The sequence below is a fragment of the Ochlerotatus camptorhynchus genome, unplaced genomic scaffold (assembly GCF_037179485.1).
Source record: "Ochlerotatus camptorhynchus isolate MF236.1 unplaced genomic scaffold, CSIRO-AGI_Acam_v1.1 ptg000232l, whole genome shotgun sequence".
Classification (NCBI taxonomy): domain Eukaryota; kingdom Metazoa; phylum Arthropoda; class Insecta; order Diptera; family Culicidae; genus Ochlerotatus; species Ochlerotatus camptorhynchus.
The window spans coordinates 2,868,044-2,887,449 of NW_027040722.1; the positions used below are offsets into that span (position 1 = coordinate 2,868,044).

The 19,406-nt window shown below is 38.7% G+C and overlaps 1 protein-coding gene across 4 annotated transcripts in view; it reads right to left on the bottom strand.

Annotated features, from left to right (window-relative positions):
- The window catches only part of bif (bifocal), a 270,059-nt gene that overhangs the window by 38,377 nt on the left and 212,276 nt on the right, over positions 1-19,406 (bottom strand). For all 4 annotated transcript variants that reach the window (XM_065225629.1, XM_065225630.1, XM_065225628.1 and 1 more), the window contains one exon: positions 14,910-15,225. In XM_065225629.1, the coding sequence (XP_065081701.1) occupies positions 14,910-15,225 (316 nt within the window). The remainder of the gene's footprint in view (positions 1-14,909; positions 15,226-19,406) is intronic.

Below are 19,406 nucleotides of genomic sequence, written 5' to 3' on the forward strand. Positions count from 1 at the left end.
TTGTTTTGAAATGACTCACATTAGTAAGTTTCCGAAACTTGAGTGAACCATTGCTAATTATGAATAATAAAGGAACTGATTTTCTAATTTCAAAAATTGAATCTTAATTTTAGGATTTGTTCAACAACCGCCAAATTTCAGAAAAAAAATGTATTAATGAATTGTTAATTTTGGACGTAAATACAGTGTATCTCAGCTGTCCGTACATTAAAAAAAAACAGCTGTACGAGTACAACTTAAAAAAGATGGATTTCTAAATTTTGGGCTGCTGGCTCATCAACCATTTATTGGTTATCGGTCTAGTATTGGGCTTATTTGGATGAGTGTGTAAGAAGTTAGAGCTATTTAAGAAAAAACTAGATTTCATAAAAAACACATTTTCTTGAAATACAATGAGCCAAACATATTGAAATTTTGCTCATCTGTAGTCATAATAAAGATCTTTAAAATGTCGCTAATTTTACTAAAATCCGCCTAATAAGATAAATGTTGACAATCGACCGTTTTACTGAAATTACTCAAACTTCATACATACTCTGCCAATAAAGTCCAAAGCTATACTGATAAACCAATAAATAGTTGTCCAACCACTAGCTTGCAACCTTCTTCAGTGCCTAGAAAGGCACTGAGTTACTGAGAAGTCTATGACTAGACAGTGAAAAAATTTGCAAGTAGTAAACGAAATACGTATCTGTTATAGTTTTTTTTTAAAGTGATGATGAAAGTAAATAGTGAATTAGTGAAAGTAGTAGAATTAAAAGAAAAAACCACGCAATCTATATATATAAAAATGAATTTCTGTCTGTCTGTCTGTCTGACCCTTATAGACTCGGAAGCTACTGAACAGATCGGCGTGAAAATTTGTATGCAGGGGTTTTTAGGGCAGGGAAAGGTTCTTATGATGGTTCGAGACCCCTCCCTCCTCTGTAAAGAGGGGCTCCCATACAAATGAAACAGAAATTTCTGCATAACTCGAGAACTAATCAAGCAAATGGAACCAAATCTGGCATGTGGAGGTCATAGGGGGTAGCCTCTTAGATAAAGGGGAGGGGGCTACGTACAATATAGCATGCTTTTTTTTATTGGCGCATAAGCTCAAGCTAATATTGAATCCAGAGCAAGGCCGGGCACTCTCAGCTAGTAAGTTATAAAAATTGAAGATATAGGGGAAATGTATGTAATGTCGGCCTAAGTGTCCCTAATTTGGGCCCATACATAAATTCAGCAATCGACTAAATTTTCAATAGCAACCAAAAATATCCATTAGTACCGTCCCAATGACGCGTTCATCTAGATACAATTGATAAATAGCAAATTTTTAGCGATGGGCCCAATCTTAGATCCATAGGCCAACATTAGAGCCATTTCCCCTACTTTTTGGAATTTTTACTCAAAATTACTAAAAAAAAATGCCATGTAATTTTTTTCCAGAAAGACATATTTTTTCTCTACTACTTTGACTCATTCCGATTAGAAGTGACGTTTTCGTGCTTCAATTTGTTGAAAAATTAGAAAGACGCCATTTTGAAGAAAAAAAAATAAAATGTCCAAAATGGCCGAATTTTTGGAAAAATTTGAATTATTGCCTATAACACACAATTATGCAAAGTTTCATCCAAATCGGAGAAATTTGAGTTTTTCCGATTCGTCATCTGGGGTGGAACTGCTCGTTTTTTGAAAACGTTCTGAAAGCTGTTTTGAGAGTCTCTAAAACGCCAAAATAGCCTTAAAACGTCATAACACTAAAAATGGCCTCACAATAGCTAATCTAGCCTCCAATGCCTAAAGTGGCTTCAAAACACTAAAATGGCCTAACATAGCTTTAGAAATACCAAAATAGTTTTATCGCTAAAATGGCCAGACAAATCTTTGAACCAGTAACGCTGGTAGATCACCTTTTCGTGGTGCGTTACTGATATAAGATCTACCTCCGAACCCTAGTCCTTACAACTTCAAACAAGGCAACAAGATTTTTCAGTAATCAAAGGAAAACATTTTAGTCCTTGTTAACTTTTATGCCTTGTTAAGGCATAGACAAGACTCGGAGAAGTAGTCACAATGCTTGTTTAATTTTGAGGTTAATTTAAATCAAATTTAAAATTTAAAAGAAGATTTCTTGAAAGAAGGGATACGTTTGGATAAGCTTCATTGTGTAAATTGTTCAGCGCTTATCGACTATAGTGTAGTTGTTGCTGATATTTCTTAATCAACTCGGCGAGTTGCGTATTAAATAGACTTGTGCCTAATCGTGTTTTATAAAATGCTGTTGGAAGGTTGTTTCATAAATTTTATGCTTGCAGATAATTTCGCTGTTTATAATGTGTTGTGATTCAATGGAGGTTCTATGGTGGTTTGTTTTGTATTAAGAAGAGTGCCATGTTCGCTGTATATCTATTTGTATGTGGTTGTGTACATTTTTTCGTTTTCTTTCTTTACGAAATTTTTCAAAATTTGTTTAAGGTTGTGTTGGTGCTGCCATGGAGATTTCATTTGGTGAGCTTGTTCCAGTTAAAAACAATCCATTTGTTTTCTGCCGGGATAACCTCTATCGCACGTGATCTATTTTGCGGTTTTAGTTAGTAGAACATAAGAAAAGCGTTACTGCCGGTAAGGTGTGCACCCGAATGCAAGAACATAGTTGAGTCTTGTGGGAGAAAAGACATTACGATGTATCCTAGGCTACTATTGTAAAAACTCGTAACTGATAGATCTTGGGCGGAATGCTTGGAATGTTTAGAAAAATGGGGCGCACGCTTGATCCAATTTTGGATACAATATTGACTGCTTTCGAAAACGTTATTTCATTTGAATAGTTTGTTTAATCACGGCTTAAAAAATCGTCACGTCGGTCATAACTTGCTATGATAGCCTGAACAACTTACTGGAACTTACTGAAGGCCTAAGTGCTTTTTCGTACACCCAACGGGGGAATGTAAGATTCGCTTACAATTATGTGGGATTCATCATCAGAGGATGTTAGTGGAGACCGCATGAACCGAGGATGCGATATACCTAGCTGCGGTCCAATGCCAGAAAATTGGAGGCCAAAAATGTGGAGTGTATTAGTGAGTGAAATGAATTACGTCGAAAAAAAATTGGAAAAAGGTTGCCGACTGGACTCGAACCACGAACGTTGCGATTATCAGACCTATGCTTTTTCCACTGCTTTCTCCATGCTTCTGAATATGGATAGCCTAAAAGTAAACACGAAGCGCTCATTTCCTCTCATACTCGGTTTCGTATGCTTTTTCTGCAAGGCAAGTGTGTTTGCGATACTGTATTACAACATTTCGTCGTTCTACAATGTTATACATAAAAAGCTTACTGGTATAGTCGAAAGCGTAGATAGAACACAAAATAAAAAAAGACAAAAAACCACTACATTGCCTGAAAGGTCAACTTCTAACATTCACTGCGATGTTCATGAACAGCGGATGATAGGAAGTGGAACTAACATTCATTGTAATACATTTTTGGTTTGCGTGTAGCTTTTAGTTTTAGAATTTCTTCGGTTGCAGTTGCTTGCTTACTTGCTTGAGATTTATGGTCAAATCGCCTGTTTATCGTGTATTTTGCGAAAATTGTCGTCGCCAGCTTTGAATGGTCACAACAAATAGAGTAACGGTATGAAGTGATATGAGGGGCTCGGTGGCCTTAGAGCGACCATTTTTGCTTACTGAGCAGAACATCATGAGTCTAATCTCAGGCGCATCCACATTCAAGATTCGTGAACCGTTTTATTTGTTAATATGACTTCATGGTAATAGCAGCCTAGTGGCAAACGTTTTTGCTTACTTAGCAGAAGACCATGGGTTCAATCCTAAGCTCCGTCCGTCGTGTTATATGATCGTTAGGACATCAATTCAGTTAATCGTTTACCAAAACGAACCCTACTGCCAACCCAACTCTCTTGCCCAACATCCCAGTGATTCCTCGTGGAAGTGCAGAGGTGTTCTCGGCTTCCATCAAAGCGAGTGTCACGTCAACACATTCCTACCCATTCCTTTCTTGACCTGCGTTCGGGTCGGCGCTGGAATTGCCTAGTTTGAGATCACCAGTTTTTACACATTGAGGATGATTGCTAGTCCCAAGCATCGTCTATTGGTTCTTTGAGTAATTACAGCTGATCCGGCAACAACAAAGTAGCAACCGTGGGCGGTCAATCAAAATCATCAAAATGCGAGCCGCGAACAGCGCAAACAAATGGTGCACCATTCCCAACCTATCAGTAAGGAAGTTGATCAAAAAGTGATCTTCAACAAAGTTGTAGCTGCTTGCTTAGTTATCATTTTTTAAAGTAGAGTGAACTGGTGAATTTTGATATAGATATGAACCGAAATTATGGTTTCCCCATAGTAACTTCAAACGGTTTGTGCCAAGGCAAGTTCTTACTAAAGGAGTTCAAATTTTAGGAGGATAATCAGGACTCAATCTGGAACTGTTTAAGCACTGTGAAGCGAAAATTTCAAATTATGCATCAGTCTAGTGGACCATACTTTATGCCATAATTGGAACACACCATAATAGGAACGTATAGCCATAACTGGTACATCCACCGTGCATCAAATAAAAGTAATGAAAATAGGCTGACCAATTGAGCAGCCTGTAAATTTCCAATCAATCCCTTATTGATTTTGAATGGAAAATATTAGATTTTTGTTATACAAAATTCTTAACATTTATATGAATCATTTACCTTAGTAGTACACTTGTCACAAACCGACTCATTTTAGTCACAATATAATTGCTTCTAATTTATCTTTCAATAATTTCACATAGCCGTAATTCTTAATCATTCTCAAACATTTTCATGGATGTCAAGGTATGTATACATTGGTACAATAATACCACTGAAACGCGCACGGGTTTCATACAACATTAGAAAAGATTGTCAAAAATGGGGCTAACAAAATCGGGTCATTACTGTGTTATAATTCAAGTTTTGCATTTATTTATCTTTTGAACAAAACATCTGCAAGATCATTTTTTTTCATCTGAATCATCTGCAAAAGTTTACAAAACGACTAATAGAAATTCCACCAAGGTTATCGTCGTCAAAGCAACAATGCAGTGCAAACCGTTTCCCTATCGCGTGCTCTACCAACACATCAGATAATTTAATTAGTACAAGCTGCGAAGTAAAAAAAAACCGGCACTTTCATCAGAGCTTGTACAACGACGAGCGAGCACTACTGCCAAGAGAGGGGAAGAGTTGAAAAAATGACGAAACATCAAAAATCGAACAAATTGGTAATCGATTTTTACTCCATCCCAAGTACCTGATGATTGGCGTTACCCCGCAGAGCCCGCGTCTCTCTTTCTCTCCCTGTAAATAGGCCACCGGTCTTCCATTTTCACATCGAAAAGCGCAGTAGGTAGGTACATGATTGGCAGCTCGTTGGGCCAAAATCGCGTGCGGGTGTGTGCGTTGAGTAAACATGCTGGAATTTCTTCTCTTGTTTTCGCAGCCCATCAAAATTTGCCACAACAACATCATTCGTGAAATAGTCCGCCGTATTTACAAGTAGCTACCCCAAGTGATGGAGATGATGCAGAGCGATCGTTCGGTTGGTGGTGGTGGTACTATGGGTAGTAGTAGTACGGAAAGCCATTATCTGAATGCTGCGAGGCATCATTAGTCAGATGGTGTACAGCGAATTGTTTCACTTTCTCATGCGGTTGTCTGTGAAGAGCCGTCGCTTTGGGGACTCAAGTGCGCGGAGGATGGCTTGCGGCAAACGAAAACAAGGTAGTCGATAGATTGTTGTGCCTTCCTAGTCTTTCATCAACGCATCATTTGCCGTTCGATCGAATTGAGGTTTTGAAGGAAATTTGATGGTAATCGGTGTCAAAGTACCCGATACATTGTGGTGCAGAAAATCGGATAAGTCAGGTGAACGGATGACTAGTTGGTTGGCAATCAGTAATGCTCGTTTGGCTATACATAACAAGAAGTGATTGGTAATGGATCGATTTCACGGGACGAGGGACGAGAATGTGTGATACGCTAGTCAGCCAGCCGGTAGCGCTATTTAGTGCCGAATCGTGACTGCGAAAAGCGTGCAGAGGATTTAGGAGGAGAAAACCACCGATGCCGGTCGGATGGTGTCGTGAGAAATAATTGTGTGCGGTGTGTGAGAGCGTTCCACGGTTGATTGGATGGCGACCGTGATTTCCGCTTCCAATCGCCTTCAAGGATCTTAAATCGATTGGATTTTTTTTATCGGAAAAAGAAACTTCTATTTAAGAAGAATATCAAAATGTCAAAGACTTGTGTTTTTGTCCCATTGGATTGAAAATGTCATATTTGAAATTGAACCATTCATGCTTCCACTTTTACGACCAAACCCGTTTCAAGCTGCTGTTTGAAGCATCCACCGACTGTCATTAAAGTTAACTTCACAACACCATCCTGGAGAATTGCCCAAATTATGGACAGTCACACCCGCACTGGACAACCGCCGAAAAAGGTGTCAAAAAATCAGCGCTCTAATTACGGATGTCCATTGCATGCAGGCTCTCGAGCTCGAATTTTCGATCGTTAAAAAAAGCAGAGCGCACTATACGACGTTTCTTCTTCATCGGGGTTAATTACCCCGCCGTCAGTCAATGTTTCGCGAGCGGAGTAAACTCATAAAGCAGTCAAATATGCACCAATGATGAACTACACGCTACACTCATGCCACTTCCTTCCTGGCCTCTCCCCCTCCCCACCATCGTTTGGCTTTGCGTTGGTGGTTTGTGTATTTTGCAAAATATCCAGCATGCCAGCTGATGCCGCGCACAACACACTGAGCCGTTACATTGTTGTTGATGTTGCACTCTCGACACCACAGGAAGTTCCTCGGGAAGCACTAATTATTAAACTCTTATTCGTCTTAATAAAGGCATAAATCGGAGCGGTAGCGGTGTGGTTGCGCGTTTGCCGTGGAGCGGGTTTTCGTTAAACCATTTATGCGGTGCGTGTCGTTGTCAAATAAAAGCTTAAACCTTGTTCGTAATCTGCATTAAAAATGGAGCCGAAATCCGAAAATTTAATCAATTTTGATACACTGGAACTATTTTAAATAAGTGGGATTACATTAGCACAAATCACCATCTTAGTGCCCCTCGGTGGGACTTTGTATGGGAGCGAGCTATCAATTTCAGGGTTTCGAATCAACGAAGAAAACAAAATTCCCTGATATTCCCTAATTTTCCAGTAATTTTCAAAAAAAAAACTCCAGTTGCAGTCACTACCCGGTTTTGGCAACACAACCCCATCAGCTATAACTTTCCTCAAAATATATTAGTGCTTTACGGACATTTTTTCAAGAAATACTACACGGACCTCTAACCCATGAAGAGTGGTCCAGTACAATTTCAAATTAAATAAAGCGTTCCACACATTTTATAGAAAGCAAAAAAGACATAAATCTCGTGTTGCCAAAAACGGGAAGGATCCGCATTCTACCCTAGGTGCATAAATTCATCCAAATCTCCAAATCATCTTCATGGTGACCAGCAAATCTCGATTAGCAATTTTCCCGTTTTTCTCCCGGAGTTTTGGAAATTATCGCGGTTTAGGTATTTTAATTAAGCACAAAACTGAAAGCGATGAAGCCAGAGGTTAAATAGGTAATTTAATAATAATTTAACGGTTAATAGTTTCGAAGTCTTCACAATTTGTGTATGAAAATTTCGCCCAAAGCTTTACAGGCTTTCATTTGATTATTCTCAAGCCTTTCCTTTAGATTAACTTCCTTTCACATCGATCTCTCCAGAATTCTTCTAAAATAAATTTGAAATTCTCTCTGAAAGTCCCTTGAAATTGTTTTTATAATAGTACAGAAACTCTCTGTAGAACACTCCAAAAATTCTTAAAATTCATCTCTTCATTTCTTCGAATTATAAACTTTTTCTAAGAATTCACTGGAGCTTCAATTTTTTAAAAATTTGCATGAAATTCTCCGCAGAATTAACCTCCGACCAACAATTGAAAAGGGCCTATTAGGTTTGGGTGCAAAACTTATAATCCTCCTTCCCTGCCAACACCATCTCGCAGGGGAAATTCTCCCGCCGAGAATTGTCTTCAAATTTTGCTCAGAATTATCTTGGAGTTCTCTTCTAAATTCTTCTGAAAATTGCATGGAATTCTCATTAACATTCTCTAGAAATTCATTTCGAAATGCGCTTGGAATTAAACTCGGGCTATCCCTTTAGATCTACACATAATTATTTTGGAATTGTACCCTCAAAATTCGCGTTCTTTGGCATTATCCTGGAATCCTCTTCTCTCTTGGGAGGTCTAGTAAAAACTCTCCTAGAGGTTTTCCTAAAGCTCCCTAGAAAATATTCTCTGAAATACCTTGGTGTTATCTCTAGAATTCATTCTAAAATCTGCTCAAATTTGCTTTGGAAAAAATTTCTAAAATTCTCTTAATAGTTCTTCAAAGCGACTGTAGTTATTCTGAAAATCTAGACCAGTCGAAGGGTCTTGAAATCTTGTTGTGTTCGGAGAGAGGACGAGGTATATTTTTCCAGATTTGTCAACTAAATTCATGGGATTTTCACGGTGACTTCAAATTCCAGATTTTTCCGGTTCACTGGTCACTCTGCATTTCACATATGAAACACTTGTTTTTTATCCCATTATATTTGTTTTGCCTTGAGCACATGGGCTACAAAATGGTGAGTTGACAACCTGGAAGGAGCGGAATACCTAGCCCTGGTCCTCACAAGTTCCTACTTCACGCCTCCTCGAGTCATATGATAACAAAAGACTACCAGCTGAAACATGGACGCAGCTGGGTGACGTAGCCTGGCAGATTATGCACGAGTACGGAATTCCGGATAAACTGACGCGATTGGTCAAGGCGACGTTGGATCGAGTGATGTGCGTTGTTCGAGTATCGGGGACACTCTCGAGTCCCTTTGAATCTCGAAGGGGGTTACGGCAGGGTGATGGACTTTCGTGTCTGCTGTTCAACATCGCGTTAGAAGGTGTGATCAGAAGAGCTGGGATAGACACGAGTGGCACGATATTCAGGAAGTCCATCCAGCTTCTTGGCTTCGCCGATGACATTAACATTATGGCACGGAACTTTGAGATGATGGCGGAAACGTACATCAGACTGAAGGCTGAAGCTAGACGGATTGGACTTGCCGTCAACGCATCAAAGACAAAATACATGAAAGGAAGAGGTTCTAGGGAAGACAATGTTAGCCTCCCACCCCGAGTTCAGATTGACGGTGATGAAATCGAGGTGGTTGACGAGTTCGTGTATTTGGACTAACTGGTGACCGCCGAAAATGATACCAGCAGAGAAATTCAAAGACGCATTATGGCAGGGATCGTGCCTACCTTGGACTCCGGAGGACGCTCTGGTCGAATAAAATTCGCCGCCGCACGAAGTTGACTGTCTACAAGACACTGATTAGACCGATGGTCCTCTACGGCCACGAGACCTGAACTATGCTCGTGGAGGACCAACGCGCTCTTGGTGTTTTCGAACGGACGATGTTGCGTACCATCTACGGTGGAGTGCAGATAGATGACGGAACGTTAAGGAGGCGAATGAACCACGAATTGCACCAGCTGCTAGGAGAACCATCCATCGTCCACATTGCAAAAATTAGGCGACTACGGTGGGCTGGGCACGTCGTAAGAATGCCGCACGACGACCCAGTGAAAATGGTTCTCGAAAGCGGGTAAGGGGATCGACCAAGTAGAAGGCGACCATGGCGACATCACTCGTTTGAGGGTTCTCCTATTCACCACCAGAGGCTGAAACGATCGCTTAGTTTCTATAGAATTCGTCAATAGCATCAACTTAACGTGTACACTAGGGTGGATCACAACCCCCGGCACCCTACTACTCTTTCGATGCTCATTAAGCTCCCCAACATCTTTGCAAATTTTGAGCGTATTTGGTTATGGAGAATAGTAAATTTTGTATGGGAAAAAGGATGAAAAATTACATGAAGCTATTCATTTACTTGCCAAAAATTTAAAAAATGCTCAATTTTAACCAAACCTCGGATGTAGATTGGGAATACAGTGCAGAACAACTTAATCGGTTTCAAACAGGTGAAAGAATACGCCTTTTTGATGCACCACCAACGTAGAGTGCGCCACGCGAGTTCGAGAAGAAACGTCAACCAAACCGTTTGTTTACATCAGAATAAGTATTTTCCCCAACGCAAATAACAGCATTTTTCATTCAAAATCTTGCCAAAATCTTTCCATCAGTAATTGTCTTATTGTAAGATTTTCCACAAATCTGAACTGATTTGCACCTTAACTATTCACACACAAGATATCCGGAAGATCATAACCACTAAGGCACTTTTCTAATTTTAACAGAATTAAATTTTTCAACTGTAGATTAAGTTTTGCAGCATCTCAGATGAATCAATTTATCAGGAAAAGTAAAAAAGTGTTCCGCTTCCTATGTCTCAAGGCAAAAATTTATGATCACAACACTCTTTTTGACGTTCTCCTATTCACCACCAGAGGTTGAATCGATCGTTTAGTTTCTATTAAAAAGGCCTATAGCGTAAATTTAAAAAAAAATGCTGAGACGAATTGTAAGGAGTTTTGATCGGAATTCCAACATAATTCTAAGATGAAATCCAAAATAGTTCCAAAGGAGCTGTGATGAGAAGTTCAAGAAGAATTCCTAGGTGATTTTGATGAGAATTGTACGGGGATCTTGAGGTGAACATCAGGTTAATTTTATGAGAACCCCTAGATAATTCTTATGAGGAATTCAAAGAGAATTATAAACATAATTTAAGGGAGCAGAATTCAAGTGAAATCCTATACATTCTGAGGTTTAATAATAAAAAAATGGAGGAAATTCAAAAAAAAAATGTTTAGGATAGTTAAAAAACCAAGGGATTTTGAGGAGAATTCCAAGGGACTTATGAAGAGATTTCCCGGTTTTTCCCGGTTTACATCTTAAAAAATTCCCGGTTGTTAATATTCCACAAAAAGTTAAATTGAACGCATTTTTAAAAACGTGCTGAAAGGAATTTACTGAAAGGAATTTACTGAAAGGATAAAAATATGATTTAAGAAGATTCCCAAGATTCTGGGGCTTTGAAATTTGTGTAGAGTCTGAAACTAGAACTTTTCTTCAAAATTTGTGATTAATAACAATCTTCGTGATGCAAGATTTGGAGAAAAAATAATTAAAATGTGAGATTTTGAAAAAAATCAAGAACAAAGATTTGAAGAAAAAAATCATCATTATGAGTCGTGGAGTCATAATTGTCACGCTCTGAGACTTGGAAGCATTGTAAGAGTTATAACAAATTACAGAACAATCTACAGAATCTAGCGGATAAACCCTGGAATTTTCAAAAAAAATTAAAATAACTCAATGTGTTGAATTCAAACAAATATTGAGAAGGATTCCTTCACAGTTTTTGAAGGAGAAGTTCTGAGCAGAATTCCAGAATTATTCTGACATGAAGTCCTTAGAAATTGTTAGATGAATTTGGAGGGATTTCTGTGGAGATGAATGCAAGTTCTAAATAAAATTCTTAGGTAATTTTAAAAGATTTTAAAAGAAGTTTAAGGAAAATTCTTACGTGATCCTGAGGAGATTTGTATGGGGATCATGAGGAAAATGAATTTTTAAGAAGAATTTCAAGAGAATTATGATCATAATTCAACAAGAAACAGAGTTCTACACAAATTATTGCCAGAATACTCTTAAGAGTGCTCTGGAAATAATGTCAACCCTAGTGTGAAAGATTCACCACAGAATTCCAACAACATTTTGATTGCAAAAAAAAAATGCTGATAATTAGAAAGAAATACTTTTAAATACTCCAAGGGGTTTCTTAACAAAATTTCGAAAGATTTATGCTGTTTTGAATAGAGTTAAAAGAAATTTTTGAAAAGATTTTAAAAGGAATCAAAGCCTCCGAATAGGTTCAAGGAAATTCTAAGGATTCCAATTAAATACTTAGAAGGGGTTGCAAGGAAACTCCAAAAAGAATTCAATGGTAATTATTACGCGGAGTGTTTTCAGGTTTATTTAAGAAGAATCCCATGATAATTCATAGCAGGATTCCAAGTTTATTCTGGAAATCATATCATAAGAATTTTGAACAACGAAAAATTAAAACCATGGAAAAGAATAATTCAGTTTCGGGTTTTAAAATATTTGTTTCCAAAGTCCAGCATCTTCAATATTTTCTTTTAAGGACCATACACTTCACATCTGAAATTGAAACGATAAAAATCAATTTGCAATATTGCTAAGTGATTAAATTCTAAAAACAATAAGACGGCAAACTGAAGAAAATTATGCACCAAATAGAGCAATACATTCATTTGGTAAAGGATCACTCTGTTTTAATGGTTTATTCTGAAATTCTGGTGTTTCCCGATTCTCTTGCCGAATTCTCGAGTTTTCCCGGTTACTTTTCAAATTCCCGGATATTTGCCGGTTTTCCCGGTTTGTTGGCCACCCTGCTAAGGATATCTGAAGAGAATTCCAAAGGGTTTCTAAAGGGAATTTCTTAGGATTTCTTATGAGTTTTTTTCCTTGATTTGTTTCCCGCACTGAGTACCAATGCTACCGATGCCAGGAAGGCAGCTCCCACACCTGGACCCTACCTATTGACCCATTATCTCATAGACCGGAGACCAACGGCTTTACTTCACTCCCCCTACTTCCGTGATCAGAGATTTTATGCCTCAGAAAATCCCGGCGGAGCCGACTGGGATTGAACCCAGGCCTTTTGGGGTGAGAGGCAATCACGCTTACCACTACACCACCGGCGCCGCTGAGTATAGTTTTGACAAGAGTTCAATGAAAATTTTGAGAAAAACCGTGGAAATTCTTAGGACAGTTTCAATGGAATTCCACAAAGAATTCCAAGGTAATACTAGAAGTCTGGACGTTTTCAAAATTGCCATTTTAATTCAGAGCAGAATCCCACGATAATTCTGGGATTAATGCCATGGGAATTCTGAAAAGAATTGCTTGGTAATTTTGAATTGAAACCGGTTAAAAATTAAATTCTGGAAAATTTTTAGTAGAGTCCGGAATCCTCAATATTGTACTTTAACCCTAAAGCAACATTTTTTTTTTCTGTTCACGCTCAATATCTTTACATTTTTTTTTTGTAACTGGCGAAAACTTCTGTTTCAAGCCACAACAAATGTAAAGTGACAATGTGAGAACAATACTTATGTCAACAAACGGCCATTTTTTATCAGAAAAAAAAACAAAAAGTTGTGCTTGTTGGGTTATGCAGCAAAAAGAGTAAGTCTTTCTTTTGTTAAAGACTTGCTCAGTTTCACTAAATAATTTTGAAACACTAGCGTAACAGTTTGACCGTATGTTAAAGTTTATTGATTTTTCCCGGTTCTCCCGTGGAATTCTCGGCTACTTTTCAAATTCTTCTTTTTACCGGTTTACTGACCACCATGTGTTTACAAAACATATAAACTGTGTATATTATAAGATTTGCGTAAAAATACTGAAAAATAATAGTTATTTATTCAGGTATTTCAAATGATTGAAAAGTGGTCATAGATGGAAAAACATATAAGTTCAGAATACGGTCCTAGTGCATTTGTCTTAACATTTAAACTTTTGGTATCTTCGGTGAGGTTTTGTTTTGCATAGAAAGCTCCTTGTTAAGAGCTTTCGATTTACATTAATAGATAAAATGTGCATATTAACAAGCTCTAAAAGATATCTCAAGGTTACTGCACATTTTGACCCCACCCAATTAGACTCCCAGCAAAATAAAAACCAAAGCAACCCGCAATACTTCCATGAGAAATTTAAAATATAAAAGTTGAAGCTAGAAAACTATTTTAATTGTGAAAACTTCTCTACAATAAGAACGCTAAGAGATATACGTATAGAACAGTTCGATTTTGAGAAACACTGAACGTTCAATTTTGAGAAACACTGTAGAAATCGGTCAGTGTGTCAGTGTTAGTGTGTTAATGTCTTCGTTTCCGTTGATTCCTTACTTTTGCTTCATTGTGAGTTACAGTCTTTGTCGTCACCGGACTTGAGGAATGATACCAACACACACCCAAGGCGTTCGTCACGGCCGTAGTAGTTTGGGGCTCGGTGACCTAATGGCAACCGTTTTTACTTACTGAGCAGAGCCATCGTGGGTTCAATCAAAAAGTTCCTTCACATTAAGGAGTTGTTAGGGTCACATCGATTTCTTTTAGAATTAATGCTTCCCTTCTCCGATGATGGTAATGACGTGGCCGGCTGGCTTAACTCATCCCATGCCCCATTAATTTGGATCTATGAGCAGTTTTTGCCAATAAAAAAATATGTTCTTATTTTAGTCAGTAAGAGTTTGGCAGTTCTGGTCTAAATCAACGAACGGTGGGTGCCGGAATGTCCTAAGATGAATAGTTGCTGTTGAATTTAGACAACATAGACGAACGTTTTAAATATTTTATGAAAAATTGATCTGAGTTCCTAAATTTGAGGGAACTTAGATCCATTTTTTATAAACTGTTTTAAATATACGCCAAATTGTCTGAGTTCTAACTACTCTAAGATCAACAATTCATCTAAGGTCATTCCGCCAACCACCGTACATGAATTTAGACTTAACTCTGACTGAAACTCTACAATGAGATCATTGAAGCCCAATTTTCTACAGCAATATGAATTCTAAACCAGAATGATTAAAACAAATCGTACTCTAATGATGATCTAAAAAACATTATAGCTTACACCGAAGTGCACATCAACAAAAACTTAACGTGAAAATGATCCATCGATTTCGTCTAGCAGTACCTCAAACAAATCTAATAGAAAACAAGGCTCATTTACGAAAAAAAACAAAGGGAATTAGGAATCCAGGTAATTGAATTTCATTTCCACATTATCTTTCAAGAGAAAAGGACAACTTTCCCGAACACTCACCTAGTGGCATCGACGAGAGAAGGTTGTTCTTGTGCGACAGCAGTCCGTTGTCACCAAAGGTGAGACCACCGCCGCCACCGCTGTCGGCCGTCGCCGTCGCCGCCATCGTTTGCTGCTGTCCACCACCGTTCGTACTGCTGCTGCCGCTGCTGCTGTTGATGGTGACGGCTGCGAGAATGGCGGCAGCATCCTTCAAACCGTTGGCGGTATCCGTTGTATCGTCACCACCACCACCGTAGCCATTCGCCTCCAGCAGCGACGTCTCCGATGGGTACTCAAAGGTCGAGGTTAATGAATCGTCAAATTGGATTTTGAACTGAAACGAGATGAAGCATTCACATATAAGTTAGGGAGGTAAGTGCCGGTGGTCATTAGACAGATTGGGTTTGGGTTGGGAGAATAACGAATCGCAAACGGGAGCTCGTAATTTAAACATGAAAGCGATAATTAAGATATCTTTTGGATACATTTGTTTATTCATCAAACAAGCTGTGGTGGAGGAAGGAAAACGGAAAGTTCGACGAACAGTGCTTCTTTTCAACCTGAGTACCAACTACTAGAAGCAATTGCATTTACCGTGTTGAACAAGACTGTAACACCACCATGGAGGTGCGGAAGCAATTGGAATCGTTTGACTGTCTTACAAGCAAGCGCAACTAGACTGAAACTAGACTTGAATGCAAACCGAAATTCGCAATTTGAATTCAACTCAATTCATCAAAGCTGCGCCAAGCTCGATATGATTGATGTGAATGACGAACACATGCACGAATGAACCATACGGGTGTGCTCGAGCCGCTCGAGTAAAGACGGCATGAAGGCCAAGAGCACGGCTGGTTGTTGTTGGCCCCAAAAGTTTTTTGTTTTGAGTCAAGCCAATTTCCCAATTCGTATATGGTGTTCACTTCCTTCGCGCGGCACGCGACCCGGTGCGGTGGCCTAACGATGAGGTGTTGGAATTGAAATGTGTAATGTCCATGGTTGAAAAAGGAAAAACCATGTGGAATCGAATCATTATTCATGCACACAGAAATATATGCGTGGTCATCTATTTCAATTTAAGGTTTACGAACGAGGACAAGTCTAGGATTGGTTGACCTGTGGGGGTCTTTAGGTATTCATTTGGATCGGACAAATGGATCCGGATACATGATCAAAGATGTATTGAAAATAAATTTTTAGTAACTTCTAGGAACATTCAAAACAAAGCGTTCCTCTTCTCACCCTGGTAAACTTGCAAATTATGGAGTTACCACCTAACAGCGTGGTAGCAATAACTACAATGTCACCACCAATGTGTTCCCAACAGAGCCAACATACCCCCTTTTCAAATCGATATTCCTTGCCTGCGGGTTGAATTTGTGCATTTGAGTGTAAACAGTATTGGAAAAATGAAAATAGAGAAGCCCTTTCCGGTTCAGCTCGACGCAAAAGTTTTTGCCACCCATTTGCCGTCAATAGATAGATTCTCCCCTTGTGTATCCTTACCCACTCGTACAGGAACTTACATCCACACAAACTACCCACCAAAGTGGAAGAACCGCTTGGCGCAGAAAGGGACATAGCAAAAACTGCATTCTGAGATAGTTTCCCTATTTCATCGAGTCATGCCCATAAATCAAAAACTTTTTATCGGACATAGCTTGCTCAACTTCTGGTTCCAGTTGCACGAGGAGAGCCAGCGAAACTTGCAGCAAGAAAACGGAAACAAGTGATGACTAATAGAGGGATGCCGGAGACGACCCATTACTTTCGTAGACATGGCCGTTTGTTTCCATCAGTGATACATCCGATCGCTATGAATTGTTTACTGACTTAATATTTACCCAGCTTAAAACGGAAGAGTCCGAGAGAAGCGCAGCGAAGTTTGCATGTGCAATCGGAGCAAGTGCACTGTTACGGAACGGTGCTTCCACGTGTTTGGCCTTAGCCGTGGAGATCGGACGACGAACGGCGTGCTCTCGCGGATCGGCGAAACCCGGAAGTGTGGATTGGGAGGAAATTGCATAAACAATGCATTTCTCAAGAGGCGCGAAGGACCAAGTTTGAAGTGTGAATCAAGTCAGCTCAACATGCCGAAATCAGGTATGTATGCGTCACAATATCAGCTTCAATCGACCAAATCGATGAGAAGGAAGAGACTGTTGGCTTTCTTTTTCTATTGAAGTCAAACGGCTTCGCAGCATTCTAGAACCTCAGTCGGCGTGCAAATGTTCTATTGCTTGCCTCTCTTTCTCCCGTCGCTTCATTGGTCTTTCTTTCAAGCTTCGGTAAAACGGACGAGCGGCCTTTCATGAAACACATCAACAGAGGTTTCATGACGTATATGACGGAAAATGAAAATATTTACTTAAAGCATTTCTCACGGGAAAACACTTGACACACGTAATATGTTTAATTTATCTTCCATCCACATATTTATCTAAATAAAATTATTCACGAAAACAGGACACAACGCATATTAAACAAATTGAAAGAGCGGCGATAGAGTGTTCGTGAAAGGGATTGAAAGCCATAATGAGGTTTCGTTTAAACTAGAAAATCGACATTACTTACATTGAAAGCGATGAGCAAAGCAACGACGAGAAGATCCACAGCCAGCCTTTCCTTCTAAGCGTGCTTCTTTTTCCATTTACGTTTCTTGGCAATAGTCTAGCTAGGCGTTATAGAAATGAAGCGTTGAACACGTTTGTATGAGAGAAACAAAACTCGAGTTCATTTCAGAGCTTCGAAAATGTAGAGCCCTGTTTGATAGAATTTGTCAAATGTCTTCAATTCCAATTGTATGACTGTTATGAGCTTTCATCTGGTGTTCTATTTCGGTTTCCAGAAAAAGACTGGATGTAACCAGCGTGGTTTTGCAACTAAATATCATGCTTGATATTGATTTTACAAGCTCCTTTGTGATTGCGAGACTATTCACAACGTGCAAAAATCAAGCGGAGAGTTGACTAGACGCAAAAATCATTCCGTTGCATATCGTTTTCTTAGAAAGAGAAAGTATAGTTTGCTATCTCTTTTTACTCTTCACAGACGGCAGACACGAAGTGATTGCTGCCAACCGTTATGGAAGTTTCGGTTGCATTCAGGTGTAAAGCAAAAATCATTAAACTCAATCTCACCACAGTTTGTTGAGATTTGCAGCTGGTGAGTTTCGTTAGCTGCGATATCACAGCTTGCAAAATCAATCGCAGTTGTTTGCTTGTTGATTTTTTTATCTACAAAAATCAAGCGTGATCTTGGGCATTGGTGAGATTTGATTTTTTGATATTTTTCCAACACTGGAGTACCTACCAAATGACTACCATTGAACTAGTTTTTGAATTCTCATGTGAATTAAGGTATCGCATGATGGGTTTTGACCCTAGTCAGAAACTGACCACTTCCCCGGGGGTACCAACATGGCCAGATGTGACAAATGTGGACCTGGACACTCTAAATGCCTATAATTGAACTAGATTTTAAATCCCCATGTGATTTGAGGTATCGCATGATGGATCGCATAAAGTTTTAGTAGACTGCAACTCTAAAGAAAGAGATTATAAAACCATTTACATAGTCGTCTTTATTCACTTGGATTTCGTCAAAAAGGGTTTTTTTTTTCATGTATTTTACGCGATTTTGGAATTTACGAGGGTGTCTCAAACTCTTAATTCGCTTAAGATTTAAAAAAAATTAATTTTGATGAGAACATCAAATGAGTTTTGAAGAGAATTGTACAGTAATTCTATAGATAATTCTTTAAAACAAAATCTTAGGCAAATTCCAACTGAATTCCAGATAGTTACTGTTGAGTTTTCAGAAGTGGAAGGAGTTTTTTTGAAGAGACTATTATCGAGACTATACGAAAGCAAATCTGAGGGAAAGTTCTAAAGAAACTCGGAAGGAATTTCAAAGTACATTAACCCTACAACAAATTATATGACTATATGGCTACAACCCTGGCACTACCCTTAATATAATAAAAATCTATTAAATGTTAATCAATCAAAGTAAATATCGATAATAATTCAATTGAACTTTCATTCTTAATACAACTAAAAAAATCTATGAGGATGAATAGGAATCATGACATAATTCCAAAATATTTCCGGAATGATTTCTGCGCGGAAAATATTGAGCATATTTCCGAAGAAATTCTGAATGTGCTTCAGGGGATTCTGAGAAACTTCCGATCAAATTCTAAGGAGAGTTTTAAGAAAATAGCAAGAGATTCTTTTAAACGCATTTTGCGACGAGTTACAAGGAAAATTCTGATGAAATTCTGAGATGAAACAAAATGTAAGAGGTAATTATGGAGATAATTTAATGCCACAGCAAGCAAGAATTGTGAAGAATACAAAGCTAAATTCATAGTGTTTAGAGGCAATTTACAGGACTTTCGTGGAGGACACAGCATTTTACCTGATATTCTTAAAATAATGCCGCAGACAATTTTGAATGATCGTGATGAAATCCTTGAGAAATAATCAGAGATATTCTGAGATCAGTTCCGGA